At 37.3% G+C, this 26,539-nt stretch overlaps 1 protein-coding gene across 1 annotated transcript in view; it reads right to left on the bottom strand.

Annotated features, from left to right (window-relative positions):
* Nucleotides 1–1,967: 1,967 nt before the first annotated feature.
* The window catches only part of Smp_135100 (putative dtdp-glucose 4-6-dehydratase), a gene marked incomplete at its 5' end in the record, with an annotated part of 32,606 nt that continues 8,034 nt past the window's right edge, over nucleotides 1,968–26,539 (bottom strand). The window contains 5 exons of the mRNA XM_018796175.1: nucleotides 1,968–2,283; nucleotides 4,379–4,541; nucleotides 11,230–11,349; nucleotides 15,162–15,283; nucleotides 22,825–22,884. Coding sequence (XP_018650414.1) covers nucleotides 2,096–2,283; nucleotides 4,379–4,541; nucleotides 11,230–11,349; nucleotides 15,162–15,283; nucleotides 22,825–22,884 — 653 coding nt within the window. The 3' untranslated portion in view covers nucleotides 1,968–2,095. The remainder of the gene's footprint in view (nucleotides 2,284–4,378; nucleotides 4,542–11,229; nucleotides 11,350–15,161; nucleotides 15,284–22,824; nucleotides 22,885–26,539) is intronic.

Raw genomic sequence — 26,539 nt, 5'->3', positions numbered from 1 at the left:
TTAGTTGTAAACATCATACTAACTAGTATAGATGTATATTTTCCTAACTTATCGCATTTGCATCAATGTTAGTGACGGAGAATCAACAAGAAACAAAAGCGTCAAAAAGATTAAGAGAATATAATTCGGAAAAGGAATGAATCAAACTGTAGAAAGTTTTGATTAGTAACAACTAAAATTTACGATTGACTGGAAGATAAAGCTTTCAATCATGTTAATGAAGGTTTTGTTTTATACATTACGATAATCTCAATGACCCAAATCACCTTTCCTTATCAGTGGACAACAGTTGAGTTAGATAATCATGTACTTTTTTTCTCTGTAGCAATGATAATCCAATTATATTGATGCAATTACAATTATAAACAAACAGAACAGTTGTGATTTAAAAGCACATAAGTATTGAGGAGGGAACTAAACCACCTAATGAATTTAATTAAACCAAAAAGCTGATATTAACTGATCTTCTAATTTTTTAACCCTTTCTCTTTTAACCATTCGATCATAAGTTTGAAATCATTTAATTCACTGTACTTTTGAATATGTAGTTTGATTATCAAAGAGCATATTCTTATCTTTAGTTTGAACTATTATAGACTTTACTCCGGGTTCGAATGGCACCTTGACCCATTAGTTTGGTTGTTATCTCCAGTTAGTGTGAAATATACTATCCCATAAAATTTCATAGTCAACTCTTGATACTTACACCTGATAAAGGACGAATCATAAGTGTTTGGATCAATACTGAACAACAGTTTTTTCAAGTCTTATCAAACTTACAGATTACTCGATACACTCACATTAAAAGTGTAATGACTTGGCTTTGAAATAATTCCTTAGACTTCCTGTATCAATCACCTTGATAACAGTTATTAAATAAATTCCGACGGTGTACGAATTCAGAAGGCAACACGAAACGCAGACAACAGTTTAGTATTAGATAGCGCAGATCACAAAGCTACAAACATTCCAAGCGAATTTGAGTAGAAAAGCCAATACGCACAAGCAAGCGAAAACAGACGTGAATTCAAAGTCGAATCAACTAATAAGATCCAAGCGTATATATATACATATATATATGGGGAGGTGAATAACTCATCGAGCGATGCTTAAACAACTAACATCTAAGCTAGAGAGAGGGATATCTGCGTTGCCCGTCACATGTGATCGAGTATACATGTTCATACAGACATAATAATAATAAGATATAGACAAATTATTACAGTTCGAAGAACACTGTCTTTTAATTGAAGGGTTTGACAAAATTAGCCGCAAACAAACTTAATTGTAGTAGAGATTTATTTATTTATTTATACACATAAATATTGGTACAAAGGGGACACCAGATATATATGCGCCAAACAAATCTCATCTGATTTGTGTGAGGGCTGTGATACTGCCCAGGTGTTCCAACTGAAGCAGGTGGTTTTCTTAGGTGGCCACACCCCGAGCCTTTGACCTAAAGGTCTAATCCACAAGGCAGTGGAGCATCGTGAGGAGATGCAGTCCCATGGTAGCCGGTGACCAACGATTGGTTCATACGCCATTCGTTCCTTCAGGATACTGGAGCCCATGTGCAACATTGGTTTGGAATCAGAGTTTTTCAGCTCTCCTAGGTGGACTTTCCGTGTCCACCAACCCGGTTAAAGCGCCGGAAATTCGCTTTTCGTCCTCTCAATTTCGTAACCAACACCCCCGCCACGAGAAGTCAATGAGTAGGACTTCCCTGGCAGAGGCTATATTAAGCATGATCATGTGAGAGTATTTCGGGAGAGAAAGCGGACTCTCCCCACTCTCGGCCATGCCAGGGCATTTGGGGGCTAAAGTAGTTCCATTCATAATTGATAACTAAGTAATCTTCACTAAACCTTCCTATATTGTATAGACCAAGAACATGTTAACATAAAGCAAATACCATCAAGTCAGAATATTTATATTTTATCAATGAATATACAAGAAAAAAAAGATACTTTACATTAAGATACATAATACACTAAATTTCAATTTAAATAACTAAATGTATGAAAAAGAAATCAACATTCATAATGGTATACAATATAATAAGATCATGTAACTCTTGATCCATTGAAATGATCTAATGCATATCACATTCAGATGATGGTTTTAATATATCTTTAAAATAAATTATAGTTTTACTTAGTCCTTCTTGTAAAGTTACTGTTGGTTTCCAATTCAATTGTTTTATAGCTATACCAATATCAGGTTGTCTTCGTTGAGGATCATCAATTGGTAATGGTTGATAAATTATATCACTTTTGCTATCTGTTAGTTAGACAAATAAAAAACAACAAATGATTATTTTGTATGGTTATCAATTTTGAGACTGACTTAGAAGCTTTCTATATGAGTGCCCAAATCGTTTACTTAAGTGAAAAGCAAGCTTTACTGACTAAAACTATATATATATATATGCCCCTCATAAATTTTAACTATATGTCTCCACAGGCCTTTCCTCGCTTACCATTTCATCTTTTGCTTTGCATTAAGATGGATTGGAATGATTTTGCTGGTTTATGTACTACACCTATTCCATACATCTTCAATAATCTCGTAGCAATATCGTGAGAGTGATCGCAAATATAAGCACCTATTCATTTGCTTTGTTATTTCAAATGTAACGTTGCGCCTTGATGAATAACAAAAAATCATAACTTGAACACAGGGAGTATCATTCATTAGATTACACCTGCAAATTCTACTTTATAAAGTTAGACCCACCATACACATATTAGGGTACTAAGCATAGATGATAAGTTGATTGATGAAGTAGATAATTTTCATGAATAAGGGTAGTCGGACGGTACAATGAGCATGTACTCGGCTATCGTTTATTCCGACATAAGATACTGACTAGCATAACAGTTGGTTGATTAAAGCTACTAGATTTATTTCTACATTTAAAAATATTTTGACGTTTACTCCTACTAACATCTCGTCGTCATAATGTAAACTGTAACAACTTGGACTGATATATTCACTGTGAATGAAGCCTTCAATCGTTCCATTACCAAGCGTCGATTCTGAGCACGTGGTAGGGTTATAGGTAGGTACTACTGAGGAGTCCCATGCTAGGACGAAACAGCTGTTTAATGCTTGCTAGTTCTCAATGTTTCTCCAACTGGCATCATAACCTGATTTAAAATCACCGGATCCAATAATTCGCATGACACTATAATAATTGAGAAGATTCTTAACACTTCACTTAGTTATCTTAGTAGTAGGGGCAATTAGGAAGGAAACTGGAGATTAGTTTAGACAGCTTTATCCATTTCGATGTTTAGTTACAGAGTACAAGGCTGAAAACACACCATTTCATTTACCGTAGAAAGATATGATTATGTGGGGTTTCATTTGAAAAATGAAAAACTATTATGGTGAGTAAAGTAAAGTGATAAGTCGGAGTTATAATTTATGGACGACCTTCGAGTGACGTCAAAGCGACCTTGAGCAGACCCACAGACCTGCTAGGGTTACAAATTAGTGTGAGAAATCGGAATCGAAATTTAGAGTTAGAAATAAAAGTTGGGATTTTCATCATGAACTGGCATCAACTAGATGCCAAAATGGTATTTAGCCATATGGATCAGTGAATTTCGTACCGAGATCGAAGACTTCCTATTTCAAATCTGATTGGTTCTTTCATAAATTATATTCTTGCTGGTGAGCAAAATTGATAATTATAGTGCTAAACCATTGTTTATTGCCATTTATGACAATGGGTCGGTATTACTTATTGAAGAAGTTGATTACTTTTGAACAATACTTAACTGCTATTACAGTTCGGTTTATTTGTAAATATTAACTTGTTCAGAGAAATAAAGCTATTGTAACATAATCAGACTTTAGTAAATGATGTTAGAAGCACTCTATGATTACTCTAAACCGTCCCTAGAAGCCAAGAAAATATTGAGAACACTTGAATCAATCAGGATTACCTAGGAAATTCCAAAAGAATTACTTATTCTGGTTGGATAATTACAGAACCTGAGGCAAATTTTAGTATATTTTTTTACAAAATCTTACAGGATTCTATGAACACCCATATTTTCTGTGCATGAACTAGCCATTGATGTAAAGATTGTTCAACATTTCCCGCTTTCTGTTTTGCTTTAAGATTAAAAAGTATTAGACTTTTGAAGACTAGAAACTGGTTAGAAAGTTTTTTTCTAACTATCAAAGCACAGTACATATCAAGTAATCTCCATGTCTGCATAAAATAACTCGGGAAAACTAGTTCAATAAGCAACCATAACTATTACTTCTAACTCATAGGACAGAATTCAAATGGTTTAAATAGCCTAATATAACAAGCTTTTAATTGCTAAATAAAAAGAAACCTTAGTTTCAGGGGACTTACCTGTAAAGTTCTTGACCATGATTGCTAATTCATTCACTGTAAATTCGACAGGATTTCCCAAATTAACAGGCATTGTATAATTGGATTCCATTAAAGCTACAAGACCATTCACAAGATCGCTGATATACTGAAAAGATCTAGTTTGCTCTCCTAATCCATATACCTAAATTGAGAGGAAGTGCAATAAAATGCATTTTTATAGCATACATATATTTCTTTAGCAATAAGAACACTTGATGTATCTAATATTGATAGTATCAAATTATTCATATTCTCCCAACTGCAGTTTTCTTACTGTTTGTTTTCTGTATTACTAAATACTGTTAATAAGTAGTTAAAATGATATTTCGAAATTTTTCTAGGTCAGAAAAAGTTGCTTAAGCATGAATACTGATTTTGCTTCAGGAGGGTATCACATAAAAAGTACTGGAATTTTTATTACGATATCAATATACACTGTTTTCTCATGAAAAAGTATCTTTTTACACAACTACCAGTGGAGATAATCTAGAATTATCAATGAGTCGATTGTAAGAATGAATAGTTCTATAATCAAAAATTAATTTGTTTGTAGCACTGACTTGACATTTTCATCTTGGATGATATTTGAATTGATTCACTGAGTTTCACATATGAAAAACCCTGCTAAAAAGCTTAAATTTACTTCAAAATTTTATATCTAGAGCTTAGATTTTTAATATACTGACTGCAACGAGTGCTCGAACGCTCCAAGTCGCAAATGAGAAGATAGAAGACAAGTGAAAGGAATGCTATTCGAAACACTGTCAATTATGGTACAAAACACTCATGTATTTATAGTTCTTAACAATAACGAAATCATCATTATAGTCCTCCAATCCGCATACAGGGGATTATTAGCATTTGTCCAATAGGGAAGCTACACGTCGAGATTCTGGAATATTCTTCCAAAAGACGATTGGGTAGAATATCTTGAACTCTTTCAGAGCTTCTTAGAGCTTCCTCAAGTTCACCCGTGGGCTATCTTTACACAAAAGCAAACATTTTAATGATAAAAGTTTCCCCATTATAAAACTTAACCAATCGAATCACTACTATATTTTTAGAGGATTCATTTAAATTGTTATGCACTTGGCAGATAATTAGTTCCGTTTGAATATCTTGATTAGTTGTACCTTTAAATCACCAAAAAACGCGAAAACTCGTTTTTGAGCGCTTATTCATAAATGATCTCGCGAGAACAATACTGAATACCATTGTAGGCCAAATTTATTCCACCATGGCTCTAAGCATTGCAAACTAGAAGTGAAATACTCCTCTTTAACCTTCCAGTAGTAAAAATACTCAGAAAAAATGCAATTGTATTGAATTGTTGTACCTCACTGATTAAAAATGTTAAATAACTCAATTAAATCACAATATACCTAGAATATTGAAGCGGATCCAATAATGTATATGTCTAACTTAAATCAATTCACGATATTGCGCCACCATCATCCATTGCCTGAGGTGGATAGGTGCACCACATCCAACATGGTTGGGCTCTGCTGGCAACAACTCGCCACTAGAACCCTAGGAGTCGCACCTTGAAGTTAGTGACTAATGAGCATATGATTATTAGTAGTATGGTGGGATTCGTGAAGATGGTAGAATTTTGATAATTTGATTCACCAACAGATATTAGCTACATAGCCGCTGGAAATCTGGTGGTAGCGGATGTTCATTTCATCCCAGGACGGGACTCCTCAGCAGTATACATCCACGATCTCGAATACGTGAATTGAAATCAAGACCTTAGATCTCGAGCGCGAGAGTTGAACCATCGGACCACTGAGTCGTGACCAGTAGGGTTCAACCATGCTGAGTCAGCGACAGCTACCTACATCAGGCAATTGATGACGGTTAGACATGTAGATTATTGGACGCAGTTCAGTATTCTGGGTATACTGTCATTACAGGTACACCTTGCTGGTAAATGCCGAATAGCACGAAACTTAGGTCCAGGGTGTCTTGTTGACAGCCTTCAACCACCACTTGTGATTCAGTTTACTTATTTAACTTTTTTAATGAATGGGGTACAGTAGTTCAACACAATTGTATTTGTTTTCTGCATATTTTCACTGCTAGAAGGGTAAAAGGGATAGCAATGTGAATGAATAACTCCGCCTGTAGCTCTTCTAGAGTTACTGCCGGTCCCAAGCCCACACAAAGGAGGAGGGTTGGGCATGGGGTTAGCGACCCCATCCCGTAGAAAAGCTAACTCGCTAAAAAAACGCTAACCAGAAAAAATAATTCAAACCATTTAAACTCTGCCCTCCGAGTTGAAGGAATAATTATGACGTCTCATGATGAAAGCCGAGTTCCTTCGGAAGCCACGAGACCGATGCACCTTCTAACAACCAGAGCAACACTCTTTATACGTACATGGAACGTCCGGACAATGTGGGAGACAGGAAAGACCAGTCAAATAGCAATGGAAATGAGGAGATACAACTTGGCAGTACTCGGAATCAGCGAAACCCATTGGACACAAACTGGACAACAAAGGCTAGGTACAGGAGAGATGCTGCTGTACTCCGGTCATGAAGGGGAAAATGCTCCACACACTCAGGGAGTTGCTCTAATTCTGTCCAAAGAAGCACGAAATGCACTTGTGGGATGGGAATCTCATGGACCCAGGATAATCAAAGCATCATTCAGAACAAAGAAGCAAGGGATCACAATGAACGTTATCCAATGTTATGCACCCACCAATGATAGCAACGACGATGATAAAGATCGGTTCTATGAAAAGCTGCAATCAATTATAGCAAAGTGCTCACGAAAGGACCTGACCATCCTGATGGGAGATCTAAATGTTAAAGTTGGAGTGGACAACACAGGATATGAAGATGTAATTGGACGACATGGATTAGGAGAGAGAAATGAAAATGGGGAGAGACTTGTAAACCTATGTGCATTCAACAAATTGGTTATAGGCGGCATAATATTCCCACACAAGCGCATACAAAGCTACATGAATCTCACCGGACCAAACCACAGAGAACCAGATAGATCACATCTGTATCAACAAAAAATTCCGAAGATCAATGGAAGATGTGAGAACCTGGAGAGGAGCTGACATAGCTTCAGATCACCACTGGCTGGTTGTGGCCAAGATGAGACTGAAGCTAAAGAAACACTGGACAACTGGACAAACAGCACTACAAAGGTTCAATACAGCCTTCCTTCGAGATATTGACAAGCTCCACGAATTCAAGATAACTCTCAACAACAGGTTCCAAGCTCTACAGGATCTACTGAATGAACAAGAAACTACTTTGGAGGACAACTGGAAAGGGATAAAAAAAGCACTAACTTCAACGTGTCAGGAGGTTCTTGGTCCTAAGAAGCATCATCATAAGGAATGGATCTCTATGGGAACCCTGGACAAAATTCAAGAAAGGAAGAACAAGAAACTAGCAATTAACAACAGCCGAACATGAGCAGAGAAAGTCAAAGCACAAGCAGACTTCGCAGAAGCAAACAGGGAAGTGAAGAAAAGCATCAAAGCCGACAAGCAGAAATACATGGGAGAACTAGCAACAACGGCGGAAAAAGCTGCAAGAGAAGGGAATATGAGACAACTATATGATACAACGAAGAAATTGACAGGAAGATATAGCAAACCAGAGAGACCAGTCAAGGACAAAGAAGGAAAGACAATCACTGAGATTCAAGAACAGAGGAAAAGATGGGCAGAATACTTCGAGGAACTGCTGAATAGACCAGCAACATTGAATCCACCGGAAATCAAAGCAGCACACACTGACCTTCTCATAGATGTCACTCCACCAACGATCGAAGAAGTCAAGATGGCCATCAGACAAATCAAAAGTGGGAAGGCGGCAGGACCTGACAATATACCAGCAGAAGCACTGAAGTCAGACATTGAAGTAACTGCAAACATGCTTCACCATCTATTCAAGAAGATTTGGGAAGAGGAACAAGTGCCAATGGACTGGAAAGAAGGATATCTCATCAAGATACCAAACGAAGGAGATCTGAGCAAATGTGAGAACTACAGAGGCATCAGTTTGTTATCAGTACCAGGAAAAGTTTTCAACAGAGTGCTGCTGAATCGGATGAAAGACACAGTAGACGCCGAACTTAGGGATCAGGCTGGATTCCGTAAGGATAGTTTGTGCACAGACCAGATTGCGACACTACGGATCATCGTTGAACAATCAGTTGAGTGGAACACATCACTATACGTCAACTTGATTGACTATGAGAAGGCGTTTGACAGTGTGGACAGGAGAACATTATGGAAACTTCTTCGACACTATGGAGTTCCTCAGAAGATTGTCAACATTATCCAAAACTCATACGATGGACTACAGTGCAAAGTCATTCATGAGGGACAGCTGAGAGATGCATCTCCAGTAAGGACCGGAGTCAGACAAGGCTGTCTACTCTCCCCATTCCTCTTCCTTCTAGTGATTGACTGGATTATGGGGAATTCGACATCTGAGGGGAAATACGGAATTCAATGGACTTCTCTGAATCAATTAGAGGATTTGGACTTCGCAGATGACCTAGCCCTCCTCTCTCATACACACGAACAAATACAGATGAAGACAGCAAATGTAGCAACAGCCTCCGCATCGATAGGCCTCCACATTCACAAAGGAAAAAGCAAGATTCTCAAATACAACACCCAGAACACCTACCCAATCACACTTGATGGCGAAACTCTGGAAGAGGTGGAAACATTCACGTACCCGGGGAGCATCGTTGATAAATAAGGAGGATCGGATGCAGATGTAAAGGCGAGGATTGGCAAAGCAAGGACAGCATTTCTACAACTGAAGAACATATGGAACTCAAAACAACTCTCAACCAATTTCAAGGTCAGAATCTTTAATACGAACGTCAAGACAGTCAATCCTACTTTACGGAACTGAAACGTGAAGAACTACTACATCCATCATCAGGAAGGTACAAGTATTTATAAACAGTTGTCTACGCAAAATATTCAACATCCACTGGTCGGATACTATCAGCTACAGAGCTTTATGGGAGAGAACAAACCAGCTTCCAGCTGAAGAGGAAATTAGGAAAAGACGTTGGAAGTGGATCGGACATACATTAAGGAAATCACCAATGTGCATTACAAGGCAATCCCTAACTTCGAATCCGGAAGGAAAGCGGAAAAGAGAAAGGCCAAAGAACACACTACGACGGGAAATAGAAGCAGATATGAAAAGGATGAATAGCAACTGGAAAGAACTGGAAAGGAAGGCTCAGGACAGAGTTGGATGGAGAATGCTGGTGAGCAGCCTATGCTCCTCGACGAGGGGTAACAGGCGTAAGTAAGTAAGTAAATAATGTGAATGAATATGCAGACAATGACAGAACAAGTATTAATAACAACCAATCTGATTCAAGGTCGACAGAACAAGTTGCTAGTCTCTTGTAGAAAGATTCCCAGAACTCACTTCCATCAGAAGTTTGTGATGATGATAGTATTGTTTAGAAAGATAACTAAAGCTTTACGATTAACCTACCAGATCAGAGAACATAATTTTAATAAAAATTTAGTCCTTTTATGAAGAATATGCTATCGTTTTGAATATAACTTTTTATAACATAGTTTACTGTGGGGACAGCTCCCAGTGAACTCAAGGGAGCCCTGAAGGGGCCGAAAACATTCCATTCAGTCATCGTTTGAAAGAACATTCCAGAATCTCGACATGTAGCTTCCTGACTGAACAAGTGTTAAAAACCACTGCATGCGGATTGGATAAATGTGATGACGATTTTATTTTTACTAAAAACTATAAATACGTGAGTGTTTTGTACCATATTTGACACTATTTGGAATAAGATTCCTTCTCACTAGTCTCCTGTCTTCTAACTTGCGATTTGGAAGGTTCAAGCGTTCCAGTGCTCAAGTTGTACAAGGTATAGGAAGAATCTAAGTTCTAGATATAACATTTACCTTTTCACTAATTAATTTTAGCAGTAAGAACAACTCTTTACTCACACTTGGTATTGTTTGTTTGAATCTTCCCATCGATGTTTAGGACTGCAATTGATCAGTCTCTTATTGGCATATGTGCATACTGTGCATATTGCCTCGGTATAGCCTTAATTCACAAGAATTATAAGCAAAGATGGATAGTGGCTAGCAGTGGAATTCAGTTTGGCGCGCGTTTCGTCCTATTTGGGACTCGCCAGCTGGATGTAACTGCATCTCAGAGTTGATGTTCACTCTGAGACTCAAACCCAGTACCTTTCGCTTCAAACGCCATCGCGTTATCCACTCGTCCACTGAGTCCTGATAGCCACTTGCTTGTGCAATGGGGACGAAACGCGCGTCCTGGATTCCACTGCTAACCACTATCCATCTTTGATTATAACTCTTTACTAAGTTTATTATGTAATTTAATCGATTTTTTATCAATAAATTAGTTATCTTTCTCTCCCTTACATTCACTAGGCTTATTTTTGTTTATTATTTATTTACAGAAAAACTCTGAGGTCATCGTGAAATTCTGACTAAACATTGTTATGAAATATGCAAAAAATCGAATAAATACCACATAAAATTTAGTTAAATAGCCTTTCAGATGACATGGTTTTTTTTAAAAAAAAAAGCGAGACTGGTAGGTCCTGGGTTTGAATCTCGCGAGGCGGAATCGTGCATGCGCACTACTGAGGAGTCCCATAATAGGACGAAACGGTCTTCCAGTGCTTTCAGGTTTTCCATAGTAGTCTACCTTCAATTGACTCATGATTTCGACTATGAAAATACTGAAATATCCACAAAACCCCTTGAGAAAAAGTATATTTATTTGATAAATAATAAATACATATATATTAATTACCGTAATTGATTCATTGTTTAATGCTTGTGCAATGAAATTAGTAACTACTCGACCATCATTAATTTGCATTCTTGGTCCATAAGTATTGAATATACGGGCAACTCTAACAGGAAGATTAAGCTATATTGATAACAGAATAATAAAATTACAAATATAATTCAATTGAATAACATATAAACTGTCCATAAGGTTAACAATTAGATTAGCAAAATACAATCAATATTAGATAATTTACCATTACCGAAATTTATGATTATTTATTTATTTATTTAAACACATAAATATTGGTACAAAGGGGACACCAGATATATATGCGCCAAACAAATCTCATCTGATTTGTGTGAGGGCTGTGATACTGCCCGACTGCCCAAACTGTAACAGGTGGTTTACTTAGGGGGCCAAATCCAGAGCATTTGACCTAATGGTCTGATCCACAAGGCAGTGGAGCATGGTGAGGAGATGCAGTCCCATAGTAGCCGGTGACCGACGATAGGTTCATACGCCATTTGTTCCCTCAGGATACTGGAGCCCATGTGCACGATTGGTTTGGAATCAGGGTTTTCCAACTCCTCTAGGTGGATATTCGCTTTTCGTCCTCTCAATTTTGTAAACAACACCCCCACCACGAGAAGGCAGTGAGTAGGACTTCCTTGGCAGAGGCTATATACGCGTGGCCATGTGAGAGCATTTCGAGAGGGAGAGCGGACTCTAGCCACTCACGACTGAACCAGGGCATTTGGGGGCGAATCATTTAGTTAAATGTGTAATAGTGTAGTGAACAAAGATTCAGGTATGGTAAATCAATTCATTATTTCCTGCAAAATCGTACAGTGACTTCATTTGTGTATCTTCCTGGAGTTGTCCTTTACATACTCCATCATTCTTCCAACCCTGCTGTTATTTCGATTGTTTTTTGTTTTCCTTCATGTCCTCTTAATTTTAATCTTCTACTGGTAAGTATTTCGCTTCCAACTGCCGCTATATACTACTTATGTCTGTCCGCATAAACAGAGCACACCATAATAGGAGTGAATCAATCTCTCTACCTGTCAAAATTTTGAAAATGCATGCAGTACGTTTATTCGAACAACAACAGATGGAACTTGTAGCCACGTCCACAAACCTGAACAAGACTACTCAGTTATGTTGTATGCTTACTAATTTGTTCTTCTTCACTACGGTAAACCTTATTCTTAGATTATGTTATCAAAAATAACTAGCTGATCACTGGTAACTTGAAGAGTGCATGACCTATAAAATTGGTTTCCTCCGATCGTCTACGACAATAAATCATGTTTAGTTTCCTGTTAATAATTTGTACATAAGCCTGTTATCTTATAACACAAAAAACCTTTTTTGCTGAGCAGCTGCCTCATTTCCTTATGCATTTAAAGTTAAGTTCTGGTGAGCAGCCAACCCCCAACCACGTTGTATCATTACTTGCATCTATCTACTGACCAGTATTGGATCCACTCAATTTAACAACCTAAAAATTACTTTAATAAATCCTACTTAGTAATAAGTTACTCAGTTGAAAGTTCTTACTACCGATATGAAAATTATGTTATAGCCTAGAGAAAAACTAAGATAAGGACAATATTCAAAGCAACAAATATTTGGTCACCATCTCTTTACTCTTAAAAGTCAATCATGGAACTCAATCAGTGAATAGATATTTCAAATACTTCAATCGTTAAGTGATGTATCATAATCCAAGTCAGTCAGTCAGTCACAACATAGAACTTCGTACGTACATACATCAGTTCGAGTTGCCATACCACATTAGCAAAGAGATGAAGTTGTCATTTCAAATCCCATAGTGGTAGAAGTAGTAAGAGTATAAGCATTAATGTGAAAGATTAGGGTTTGAAGATGCTATTCAAGAGGTATAATCCAGTGAAATAAATTTGGAAAGAGGAAAAATAAAGGGACATGAAGAATTCAGAAGATTAGAAATTGGTAGAACACAAAGAGTGGATGCACATTCGCCATTGCAAACGATTTTGAACCATGTCATTCAAGGTCTCTAACCATCAGATGCTATCATCTCGCGCATCCCAACCAGGTAGTCTACACCTACCAACATGGCTCAGTCCAATTGTCAGTGACTTCATGGATTTGTGTCACGTTTTGGTCTGGCCGCCCCTAGCTTTCTTCCAACCTACTCTTACGCCATGAAACATTGCGCATCGGCGCAGTCGATGGTTGGGCATACGTAACACGTGTCCCAGCCATTTCAACTGATGAAGTTTCACTACTTCATCAATCAATTTGCCATCCTTACCTAGTACACGTTTCCTAACGACTGCATTACTTACTCGGTGGTCCCAGGATATACGGGCAATGCTTCGAAGACACCTATGATCGAATACTAGTAGCCCACGAATATCCTCTTCTCTTATCGGCCATGTTTCACTGCCATAAAGTAGGACGGAACGAACTGCTGCACAGTAAACCCGTCCTTTTGTTGCTAGACGGATATCTCGCCTACGCCATAAATGGCGCAAGTTGGCGAAAGCTAGACGAGCCTTCTGTATCCGTGCTGAGATTTCGTCGCACACCAGACCACATGGGCTGATGAGACTCCCAAGATAAGTGAAGCTGTCAACACGCTCAACTACTTCACTCCCTATCACTAGTTCAGGTGCCGATGCAACCCAATCCTAAAGTAACGTTTTGCACTTCGAGAAGGAGAATCGCATCCCGAACATGCCTGCATTGTTGCTTATAGTGGTCAGAAGACTCTTCACCAAATAGAACTATGTCATCGGCGTATTCTAAGTCGATGACAGTTCATGATCCAAGAACAATGGTGTTTTAAATAATATAGTTGTAATATCCCGATGAGTAGAAAAACTAGATTTTCTTATGTTTCCTGACTCAGTGAATAAATAACCAAATCAAAATCAATCCGAGTTTATTTAGTACAACGGAACAACACGAAAACTATGTGGTCAATTAAAAAACAGGTCTGAATAAATCAATGTCATGTCATTTCGGTCAAGGTTATTCATTAGCGTTATGTATGTAAACTTATGAGTGTGTGCACTATTAAGGATGAAAAATGTGTGACCTCTATAGTGATAAAGGATAGATAAGATAATAATGTGAATTGTGAATAATATCAGACTAAGTGGCTAGGATTGACAGTCCAAGTAGGATGTATGGTAAAGCCTTCTTTTCTATTGAGAGCAGTAGGATTAAACATTATATGGAAAGCTTCAGCTACTCTCCTTTCTTTGTAATCTGTTTCTTACAAAAACAAATTACGCATTATATGGTGATTGAAGTATAACTCGGATGTAATTGACGCACAAGTTTAAGATTAAATGAACAAAGTGGATAGTAAAATAATAGAAGTAATGATGATGGTAATAAAGTCTAAATATAAAGAATGGGATTTAAAAAAACCGAATCAAATACAAGGGAATAAAAATATGAAATTATATTGAAGCACAATATTTAGGTGAAGACAGAGAATAGATTGATCAGCGCCATTGTGACTGGTTTTGAGCTAGGTCACCTAACGTCTCCAACCATTGATCATTTATACTTCACTGATCCCAATCAGACAGCATACATCTACCAATATAGGTTAAACCAATCCGGTTGGTGATTTCATGAATTCAAGCTACAATTTAATTTGACAGTCTCCAATATTTTTTCAACCTGCTTCGACGTCAGCCAGCTTTAGTTGGGCTTACATAACATATATCCAAATAGCTAATTACGCAAGGAATCAAATCGATAGCCAGAAAGGAGATGGTTTGAATTTGATCGAAATTTAAAAATGAAAAAGTTCCAGCGACTGAATTTTACAAATAATATATACTCTACCGTCTAACTCCTTACAACTACTATATATATAATGATGAATTACTGATATCTATCATATTAGGCTGTACAGAATTACATACAAAAATTGAACTTACATGTCTAAAATAAGCATAAGTCATTGTTTCACCAAGTCGTTTGCTTTCATCATAACAAGCTCTTGGACCAATTGGATTTACATTACCCCAATAGGATTCAGGTTGAGGATGAACTTCAGGATCTTTAATTGTGGAGAAGAAAAAAAACAATGAAAGTGGAATACAAATACGCTTACAAAAGCGAGTATAGTGAGTGGGTAATTTACAATAAGAAAGATAATACTACTTATAAACGTATTCATTTACTCAAATTTTATCAATAGGGCTATTGCTCAGCATCAAAAAACACAATTAAAGAAGGGGGTTTTGTGGAGATTTTAGTAATTCTCTATATAGTTTAGATCATGAGTCAATTAAAGCTAGACCACCATGGGAAACCTGGAAGCACTGGACGGCCGTTTCGTCCTATTGTGAGACTCCTCAGCAGTGCGCATCCACGATCCCGCCTTCGCGAGATTCGAACCCAAGGACCTACCAGTCTCGCGCCAGAGCACTTAACCGCTAGACCACTGAGCCGGCCGGCATCCAACGGTGTAAATGTCTAACCTCAACCAATCCACGAAATTGCGCGACCAACTTCCATTGTACTGAGGTAGATACTTGTCTCTACCTGACATGGATTAGCTCCACTGGTCAATTAAACATTGGTTTTTACTTATCAAACAGAACTACGGTGAAACTGTGATCTATAGAAGAGTCATTCAGATTTAAGATAGTGGCTTCGACATTTGTGAGGAAATCAAAATCCGATAACATATAACCTGCACCTGTTTGTATGATATTTAAAATGGATAAACATATCTGCTTTACAACTATGCAGTGGATATGGCATGGCATGAAAGCTTAATTACAAGAAACACTTCCTGATGTAAACTTTAATTGAAATATCGAGAGTACTTTATGGGGTTCAGGCGAAAGTCAAAGGTGTTTGTAGGATCTATCAAGGAGCACCATACGAAATTATCTAAGCAGTACAGAAAACAAACTTTGATATTCTGAGATTTCTTTCCCTTTAAAAATCTATGCAGGATGGTGCTCGAGTGCAAATCGACTAACAGCTCAAACCCTGAACACATGACTAACTCTGATTGTACACCGCCATGAGAATCGTCGTTGATGGTCGTTTATAAAGTTAAATTCACAGTTGAAGCTATTTTTTCATAACTATGACTGTAACGGTTAATATGTTAGTTCGTATTTCTGAGCTTTGCTCAACTAGTGTTATGTAATCTATCTTCGATTTCGAAGAAAATACTGTTTCTCATGCTCTTTAGAATATTTATATATTTGATCTATAAGTAAGAGAACATCCAAAGTGTTGATTCTTCAGTATTACTGTCTCATACTATATTCTATTTCTATATGTCAACCGAACTAATCCAAGACTTTTTCGATGTAAAGTATTTACACTTATTTCGTTTTAATTATTAATTCCATAGTTTTCAGTTGTAAGCAGCTGACGAGGATCTACGAAACAAATGAATTCAAGTTATTCTGCTAAGAGATTTATTCTTTCTCTATTCAACTTTACAGATCGGAAAAAAATTGTACAAAGCTAACAGCAATTCATTATTTTAGACCCGACGTCTGTGCAGAAAAGAGTAGTGTTCAATCTCTCTTATTCCTTCATGGTCTAAGCACCTCTCCTAGTTTCGTAAACGGTAAATGCCAATTATGAAAATAATTGGAAAGAAGGTGACTGGATATACTGTTTTTGTAAGCAAAAGTTAGGCTTGAACTAGTGGTTAACAATAGCCTTTGCTATACATAAGTTTTTTATTTGCATTCTTTTTGAGCCAATTCTTCTGACTGTATGTATAATTTTGAAGGGGGGGGGGCTTGTGGTGAAGTGGAATAGTCAGAATTAACTAGATGTTCAAAGATTGAGCTTTTGAAAGACATCTGTATTCCTTTAGAAAGTCAGGTAAGGCAACGTTCGGAGAAGTATCTCGAAAAGCTCGCTTTGTGGGATAAATAAAACCTGTTCCGTATGAGCACGTAGACGGAAAAGAAAATTTCCTTCCTTGAATACCTTTCATTCTTCTTCAATAATAAAATAGGCTTCTTTCATTTGATTGATAATTGGGTGGTGACCAATGTCATGTATGTCAGGTCCTTATTAGTGCAATGTGGCCACCAGTCTAGGTGACTAGAGATTCCGTGCACTCTGTTGAGATAAGATGGTGGTTGGACGTAGTCAACAGGAAACCCTGGATCTGCACTAAGAAGGACCTGACAAACATGGCACTGATCAACACCCAGTGATCAACCAATTAAAAATACATCTCAATCCTACAGGAAGTCAGTAGCGGCCCGGATAGCTCAGTGGTAACGTCTCTGATTATGAAGCTGGGTGACACGGAACCGAAACCGTCAGGAAGTATCATCTCCCTCAAGATTACAGGTACACTTTGCTGACGGGTGCCAAGTAGCACGAAACCTAGATCCAGGATTTCCTGTTGACTACCTCCAACCACCATCTTGCAGGCCTCTCTTGTTATTATTGCATGACTATTTTTTTATTACTTTGCTAAATGACGCAATACCCATTCTAATCAACACTTGAAAACTTCCGATAACATTAACACCTTTCTATTTACAGACCATCGTATTTAATATTTGAAGTCTTTGGACAGTCCTTGACTATTTAGTTAAATTATGCAAGACCATTTCATCTTCATAGACTTTTATTTTCGAAGTTTAAGTTTGACCATCATTGATAAGTTTATAACACTCCTCTACTTTATTATAGACCACTAGATGTTGGTACACTGGATAAAATCGAAGAAAGGAGGAACAAGAAGGCAGCAATCAATATCAGCCAAACAAGAGCAGAAAAAGCCAAGGCACAAGCTGAATACACAGATGTAAACAAGCAAGTGAAGAGGAGCATTAGAACCGACAAACGTAAATATGTGGAAGATTTAGCAATAACAGCGGAAAAGGCTGCAAGAGAGGGAAATATGAGACAACTGTATGATACAACAAAGAAACTTGCTGAAAATTACCGTAAGCCAGAAAGACCAGTGAAAAGCAAGGAAGGCAAAGTAATCACCGACATTGAAGAACAACGAAACAGGTGGGTAGAACACTTCAAAGAACTCTTGAATCGACCAGCTCCACTGAACCCACCCAACATCGAAGCAGCACCCACAGACCTCCCAATCAATATTGGCCCACCAACAATTGAAGAGATCAGCATGGTCATCAGACAAATCAACAGCGGCAAAGCAGAGGGACCATACAACATCCCGGTAGAGGCACTGAAAGCAGATGTAGGAGCAACTGCAAAGATACTCCATATCCTCTTCAGTAGGATTTGGGATGAAGAACAAGTACCAACAGACTCGAAAGAAGGACTTCTGATCAAGATACCAGAGAAAGGCGATCTCAGCAACTGTGATAACTACAGGGGCATCACTCTTCTCTCAATATCAGGAAAAGTCTTCAACAGGGTATTATTAAACAGAATGAAGGATTCCGTAGACGCCCAACTTCGAGATCAACAGGCTAAATTTCGTAAGGATCGATCGTGTACAGACCAAATCGCAACTCAGCGGATCATTTTGGAACAATCAATTGAATGGAATTCATCACTCTACATCAACTTCATTGACTACGAGAAAGCATTTGATAGCGTGGACAGGACAACACTATGGAGGCTTCTTCGACACTACGGCGTGCCTGAGAAGATAGTCAATATCATACGGAACTCATGATGGACTAAACTGCCATATCATCCATGGAGGACAACTCACCGACTCATTCGAGGTAAAGACCGGTGTTAGGCAAGGTTGCTTACTCTCACCCTTTCTCTTTCTCTTGGTGATCGACTGGATTATGAAGACGTCAATATCTGGAGGAAAGCACGGGACACAGTGGACAGCTAGAACGCAGCTGGACGATTTAGACTTAGCAGATGATCTGGCTCTTCTATCACACACGCAACAACAAATGCAGGAGAAAACGACCAGTGTAGCATCGGCCTCAGCAGCAGTAGGTCTCAATATAAACAAAGGGAAAAGCAAGACTCTCCGATATAATACAACATGCACCAATCAAATTACACTTGACGGAGAAGCTTTGGAGGATGTGTAGTGCCGTGCTTCATTAATAGTTCACTTCGATAACCGTTATTATACCAATCTTAACGGTGTATAAAATCAGAAGGCAAAAGGAAGCGGCAACTACATTTTTATTGATGAATGATGCAGACCAGTAAGCTGTGGGCACATGAGCAAGTGTAAGCGAGCGAAGCAAAGATGATGCATAGCGGAGATGGCTGGGAAGCCAACTCGCTATGAGCAAGCATTACTCAATATTTATAATCAGACAAAAATGAATGACAGACATATGATGAGTAAGATACGAAGGGTACACATATACGCTCATATAAAAAGTAGTCAAGGTTAATAAGCGAATAATTAACAAGATCAAAATATGACTCATGATGTGTAGGAGAATTGGCTTGGCCAGTAACTAGAATAAAGTATATGGGCTTAACATAACAACCGATACTACAGATGTGGAAACCTTTACATATCCGGTCAGCATCATTGATGAACGCGGTGGATCAGATGCAGATGTGAGGGCGAGGATCGGCAAAGCAAGAGCAGCATATTTACAACTGGAGAACATCTGGAACTCAAAACAACTGTCAACCAACACCAAGGTCAGAATTTTCAATACAAATGTCAAGACAGTTCTACTGTATGGGGCGGAAACCTGAAGAAACACGAAAGCAATCATCCAGAAAATACAAGTGTTTATTAACAGTTGTCTACGCAAGATACTTCGGATCCGATGACCAGACACTATCAGCAATATGTTACTTGAGAGACAACAAACCAGATTCCAGCGGAGGAAGAAAGCGCTGGAAGTGGATTGGGCACACTTTGAGGAAATCACCCAATTGTGTCACAAGACAAGCCCTTACATGGAATCCTGAAAGTCAAAGGAGAAGAGGAAGACCAAAGAACACATTACGCCGAGAAATAGAAACAGACGTGAGAAGAATGAACAAAAAATGGATAGAATTAGAAAAGAAGGCCCAGGACAGAGAGGGTTGGAAAAAGCTGGTCGGCGGCGTATGCTCCATTGGGAGTAACAGGCGTAAGTTAGTAAGTAAAGATGTAAAAAATTACCTATAAACACAATTGTACATCTTAGGAAATTGGTATCGTTAAGAAGAAACTTTTCTTCGTTGAAAAGTTGTCTTTCACTTTTTTCTTAGTAAATCAATGGGGTTCTTTCTGAAAGCATACAAGCTTAAAATGTTGTACCACAACTGGTACGTTGTTTTTTTTCTTTTTGAATCTCATTTTCTGTAAATAAGGAGTAAATGTTAATCTGTTAAGTAGAATACTGTTTTTAGTTCATTATAAAATGCACTCAATAATTGTCTAAGAAAACAAGTGATTAAACTAATTGTCTAAAGTCACATAGAAACATTTGTATGTATAGACTATCTTCTTCAAAACAACCATTGACAAGTTAAATAGACAATCAACCATTTATGTAAATCGATTATACAAAGTCGATGTTTTACGCACTAATGTTGTACTACGGTCTTATATAATGAAAATATACAAGTTTTCTGTAATTTATTTATTCCCATATATTATTAAACGGATCATATTCTTGGTTGAGGTTAGACACTAACACCGTTGGATGCCAGCTCAGTGGTCTGTCGGTCAAGTGCTCTGGTGCGAGACTGGTAGGTCCTGGGTTCGAATCTCGCGAGGAGAGATCGTAGATGCGCACTGCTGAGGAGTCCCACAATAGGACGAAACAGCCGTCAGTGCTTCCAGGTTTCCCATGGTGGTCTAGCTTTAATTGACTCATGATCTTAACTATTGATGATATTCTGTTGTCATACGGTCTTTTTAAAAAGAAATACTTAGACATTACACTGATCATATTAAATAGTGGGTAATAATCTGTTTGTAACAGATACGACCATGTTTACTTCTTAAATAAGTATTAAGGTGTTTTGATTTGAACGACAGAATGGGAGTAAGTGACTGGTTCAACCTAATAATAACGTAATAAGCTTGAAAGCAATGACAAGTGACAAATCTTATATTTAACAAAATGACGATATTTCCGAGAAGTTTTATCAATGATACCCTTTACTTAAGCTGTACAATTGTACTTACATTTAAATGTGATAATCTATAACGAAATGGAAGGGTGTTGTTTTATTTAATAAAGTAATCAAAGACTTCCACGTATTGAACAGAAATTATGTAATAGTTTTGGAGGTAATAAAAAAATGCTTCGGTTTGGGCACCCAGGAAGTATCACAGACCTCATACAAATCAAATGAGATTTGTGTGGCACATATGTATCTGGTGCTTCCTTGTACCAATATTTATGTGTTTAAATAAATAAAATAAGAAATGATAATTTATAGAAAAGTGTGAAACATAACTGTCTATCTTATAAATATAAAAAGAGAGAAGAATAAGATAATAATCGGTATTAATTAGAAGGGAGTACTAAGACCATGGTAGAATAAAGGGTTGAACATGTCTTTTTTAAACATAGTGATCAGGTTTAAATTGATGGATTGGTATAGAGTCAGTCATGTATGAACTTCTGACTTGAACATTCTTTGACAGACTTCTTTCGGTTTTATAGGTAGTCCTGAAAAATGATCCTCGCGGCGGCACTTGATCGGAGTTGATCATGTGATCAAAGATTGTGCTGTTAACCGACTAATACTCCCTTTTGGAAATTTATTTAGAGTAGTGCTCTGATACATAAGCGTTTAGCAAATAAATGCTTTATAAAATAAATATAACCTCCTATATGAAAATAAATAAATCGATAAATGTACACATCCCTGACACTTCCGTAAGTGAGATACTTACTGGGAAAATAACGTTTTTAAGGGTTTTCTGAATGGTAGATCACAAATTCCACAATGTAAACAACTTAATTCAGATCAATAGTAATAATTATTAGACATTACAAAAATACTTTTACAATTCTCGGTGAATTTGGGATGAATAATAGCCGAAAAAGAATATTTCGGGGGGGGGGGAAATAAAACAATTTAAGAATGTAAAATAAAACTTATAAAATTATTTTATATACGCCCCCGAATGCCCTAGTACGGCCGAGAGTGAGGAGAGTACGCTCTCTCTCCAAACGCTCTCACATGGCCACGCGTATATAGCCTCTGTCAGGAAAGTCCTACTCACTGCCTTCTCGTGGCATTATTGTTTTTTACGAAATTGAGAGGACGAAAACCGAATGTCCGGAGCTTCAACCGGGTTGATGAACACGGTGAATTCACCTAGGGGAGTTGGAAAACCCTGATTACAAACCAATGATGTACATGGGCTCCAGTATGCTGAGGGAACAAATGGCGTATGAATCAATCGTTGGTCACCGTCTACCATGAGACTGCATCTCCTCTCGATGCTCCACTGCCTTATGGATCAATTCTTTAGGTCAAAGGTTCCGGGTGTGACTCCCTAAGAAAACCACCTGCTTCAGTTTGTGCATCGAGGCAGTATCACAGCCCTCACATAAATCAAATGAGATTGGTGCGGTGCATATATATCTGGTGTCCCCTTTGTACCAATATTTATGTGTTCAAATAAATAAATATTTTATTTTACAACTTTTTTTTTAAAAATTACTCTAAACTAACCGCCATAAATTTCTGAAGTAGAAGCGAATAAAAATTTTGCATTTGTACGACGAGCTAATCCTAAAATTTCAGGAAAAGAAAAATCATTTTGAACATAAATGTTAAAAAACTTTATTTGTAAAAATATTTTACAACATTATACTGTAGTAGTAGATGAACAGTAAACGAAATCAGAAACATAGAGAGAAGTATTAGATCTTTATTTTTTCCTAAACATATTGTCAGTACATAAAAAGACATCGCTTAATGGTGTGGTCTACTTATATCCATATAAGTAATATATGGTGATGGTCGGGCATTGGATGTATTTCAGTAGAAGATCGATAAGGGGAGAACGGGAACGACACGCAATTGGTACGAAAATGCATGAACAATTATAATCAGAGACGATGGATGGATATTTGCAGAAGAAACAGTCAAATTGAGACCATTGATTGTTATTTCGCAAATTAACTGTTCACTATATTGTCCTCATATTTTAATGAGATATTCTGTAATGTTGTGCCTAAATACATTCTATTGTCCGCAGTCGTGTTCTTGTTCACTACAGTGGTACTCAAGAACTTGACTTTTCGATCGATGAGCTATAGGTTTGAGTAAAATTGTATTTAATCTGGTTTGGTTGGTCGGATTGCACCATACAGCTTATTGAATAAAGGGATTTAAAATTGATTGGTTGGTGAGTAGTGATCAATATCACGTTTGTCTAGTCATTTGCTGCTGCTGGTAGAATTCTATCCATTAAGTTATATTGTAGTTAATCGACAAGATTCAATTAGCACTAAAAGACTAGATAAACATGACAGTCACTATTCAGTGATAAGTCATTGTAAAATCTCAGTCCTATAGAAGGTCAGTCGGAGCCCGAATAACTCAGTCTTATCGTTACAAACAATGAAACTAGATGAAGTTGAATCAAGTTCGTCAGGGGACACCAGCTCCCTCAAGATTACTGACGAGTGCCAAATAGCATGAAACCTTGGTATACCGGATTCCTGTCGAATATCTACAAATATCTAACCATACAGGACTTGTTAAAACCAATGATAGATTGTCTGACAGAAATGGGTAATGTTTAAACAAGGAGAAAAGTTTTAAAAGCCATCCAGTAAAAATAATGGAAGCTGTGGTTATCGGTTTAATAATAAAATTGATGAATAATACTCTATTCTCAACGCATAAAGTGAGTATAAACGTACTGTGAAAGGCAGAAAGCAATAAGTTTAATATTTCTTGCTTGACTTTATCATTCACAACAAAATTCGAAATATCGAAATCATATAATATAGAAAGTAAGTGATGAACGATTACAGTGTTGACTGTATATGAGTCCATTAGTCTTGGATTCTTTGAAATGTATTTAAAATAAGACATACGTAAGTTTATCAAATGGCGTAAATGGATTTGTAGTTTCACATCAAGGACTTAATGAAGATGGAAACACAATTGAGACCAAGAAGCATTACTCGATGGCTGTTTTGCCCAATTTGGGACTTTTCAGTAGTGGGCACCCAAGACCGCACAAGAGGTCGGACTCAGAATCTGTGAGTCTAAAGGAGATCGCCTAACATTCGGATTACTGAGTTCCCATCCAATGGTCTACATGTCTAACTTCAGTCAGTTTGCAATATTTCGTAACTATTATTCAGGCCTATCGACGGTACTTGTTTCATGCCAAACACAGATAAACTGCAGTGGTTAAGGCTTCTCACCAGAATTTCTGAAATTCTTGTTGTAAGTAAGTAATTTATATTAGTATGGAAGGTTTGTAGGAAGGGATCTCGAATGAGTTTATGTCCGAAAGAACTTTCTGCTAAAATAGCATGTGGCATATTCAAACAATTTATCTTTACCAGTCTAATCAAGCGAAAACATAATATATAGATGTAATCAAGTATTTTGGCAAAACAAGTAAACAATTAATCGAAACAAAGTTACAGGAAATCAGTGATACAATATTTAAATGGTGAGATCTTTGATAAGGTTACAGTCTCCAAACCAGGCATCTTAATAATGAAAGTTTCATTGGATTTCTAGACCAACACAATCAATGCCTACTTCAAATAGAAATGACCACTAGAGAATTACACGAAAGATGTTCAATCAATTTGTCCTAACCAGCATGTTAGTGATTGATGGGGATAACCAATCAATAATAGGGTTATTAGAATAGATCGATACGGTACTTACAGAATAATTCTGAAATGGGTGTAACTACAATTTAAGGACAACCATGGAACTTTTCAGAGTTTACCTATTTTAAGGAGTTCACCAATTTTTAAAGGGTTATTTTGTTTGTGATCTTAACACTACTATAAATATATTCAGGACAATGAAATGAAGTGATGCATAGAAATCGTCATCTATTTTAGCCTTCATAGTTCGCTACTTCACCTATTATTCAGTCAATATCAATAAAGTGATTTCTTTGACAGCTTACCATAGACAAAGAAAAGTAAAACGAAAACTCATTGATCTACATGCTATGTACAATTAATGTAGAAAAAAGCAAGCATCTCACAAGTTCAACACACATTATCACTCCATAATAAGAAAAAGAAACTTTTCTTCGTAATTTTAGACAGCCCTCAAATGCCCTGGTACGACTGAGAGTAGGGAGAGTCAGCTCTCTCTCTCGAAATGCTCTCACATGGCCACGCGTATATAGCCTCTACCAGGGAAGTCCTAATCACTGCCTTCTCATGACGGGGGTGTTGGTTACGAAATTGAGAGGACGAAAAGCGAATTTCCTGCGCTTTAACCGGGTTGGTGGACACAGTGAGTTCACCTAGGGGAGTTGGAAAACCCTGATTACAAACCAATCGTGCGCATGAGCTCCAGTATCCTGAAGGAACAAATGGCGTATGAATCAATTGTTGGTCACCGTCTACCATGTCACTGCATCTCCTTATGACGGTCCACTGCCTTGTGGATCAGACCATTAGGTCAAAGGCTCCGGGTGTGGATCCCTACGAAAACCACCTGCTTCGGTTTGGGCATCCGAGCAGTATCACAGCCCTTACACAAATCAAATGAGATTTGTGTGGCGCATATATATCTGGTGCCCCTTTGTACCAATATTTATGTGTTTAAATAAATAAACAAATAATTTTAAACAATTTGAGCATTATAAAAAGGTATTTCTATTATGCTTTTCATGTGGTATAAAATAAAAGTTTTTTTCTTTTTTAAATGTTGTGCAAAAAATCAAGTTTGTTTACTCGATCCTAATTGGTTTTTCCTTATATTATAGTTGTATGGCAAATTATTTACTTTTATTCAAGTTAAAAGGCTTTCGTTTCCACGACCTTGACGAGGAGACGTATTCTGTCACTGAGGTTTTGACATGTATAACACAGTCATATAGTTATCATTAATGAGTTGTATGTCACACAACATATCGTCTGAAAGTTAATTGACTACTAGATACCGTTATCTCTCCTTCCAATACTGATAATATCGTTCAATTTTGTAAATTGACTACATAGAACTATATCTAATGTTGACTATTATTTGAATATCACATTCATTTTCATAAATAAATAACATTAGTTCGAGAAACATAATTCACTGGATAACTATTTTGTTCTAGTTTCAGGATAACTCCTCAGGAATTCAATTTCCTGTATAGAAAATAAAGATAAGCTTTGAGATGGTGGAGAAGATTTGTAGCTCAGGTGGGTGATTTTGGTGTGGGTTTGTTCTCTGAGTTGGA

This window comes from Schistosoma mansoni, chromosome 2 (assembly GCF_000237925.1).
Source record: "Schistosoma mansoni strain Puerto Rico chromosome 2, complete genome".
Taxonomy (NCBI): Eukaryota; Metazoa; Platyhelminthes; class Trematoda; order Strigeidida; family Schistosomatidae; genus Schistosoma; species Schistosoma mansoni.
This window is presented reverse-complemented; position numbering and strand designations above follow the sequence as displayed.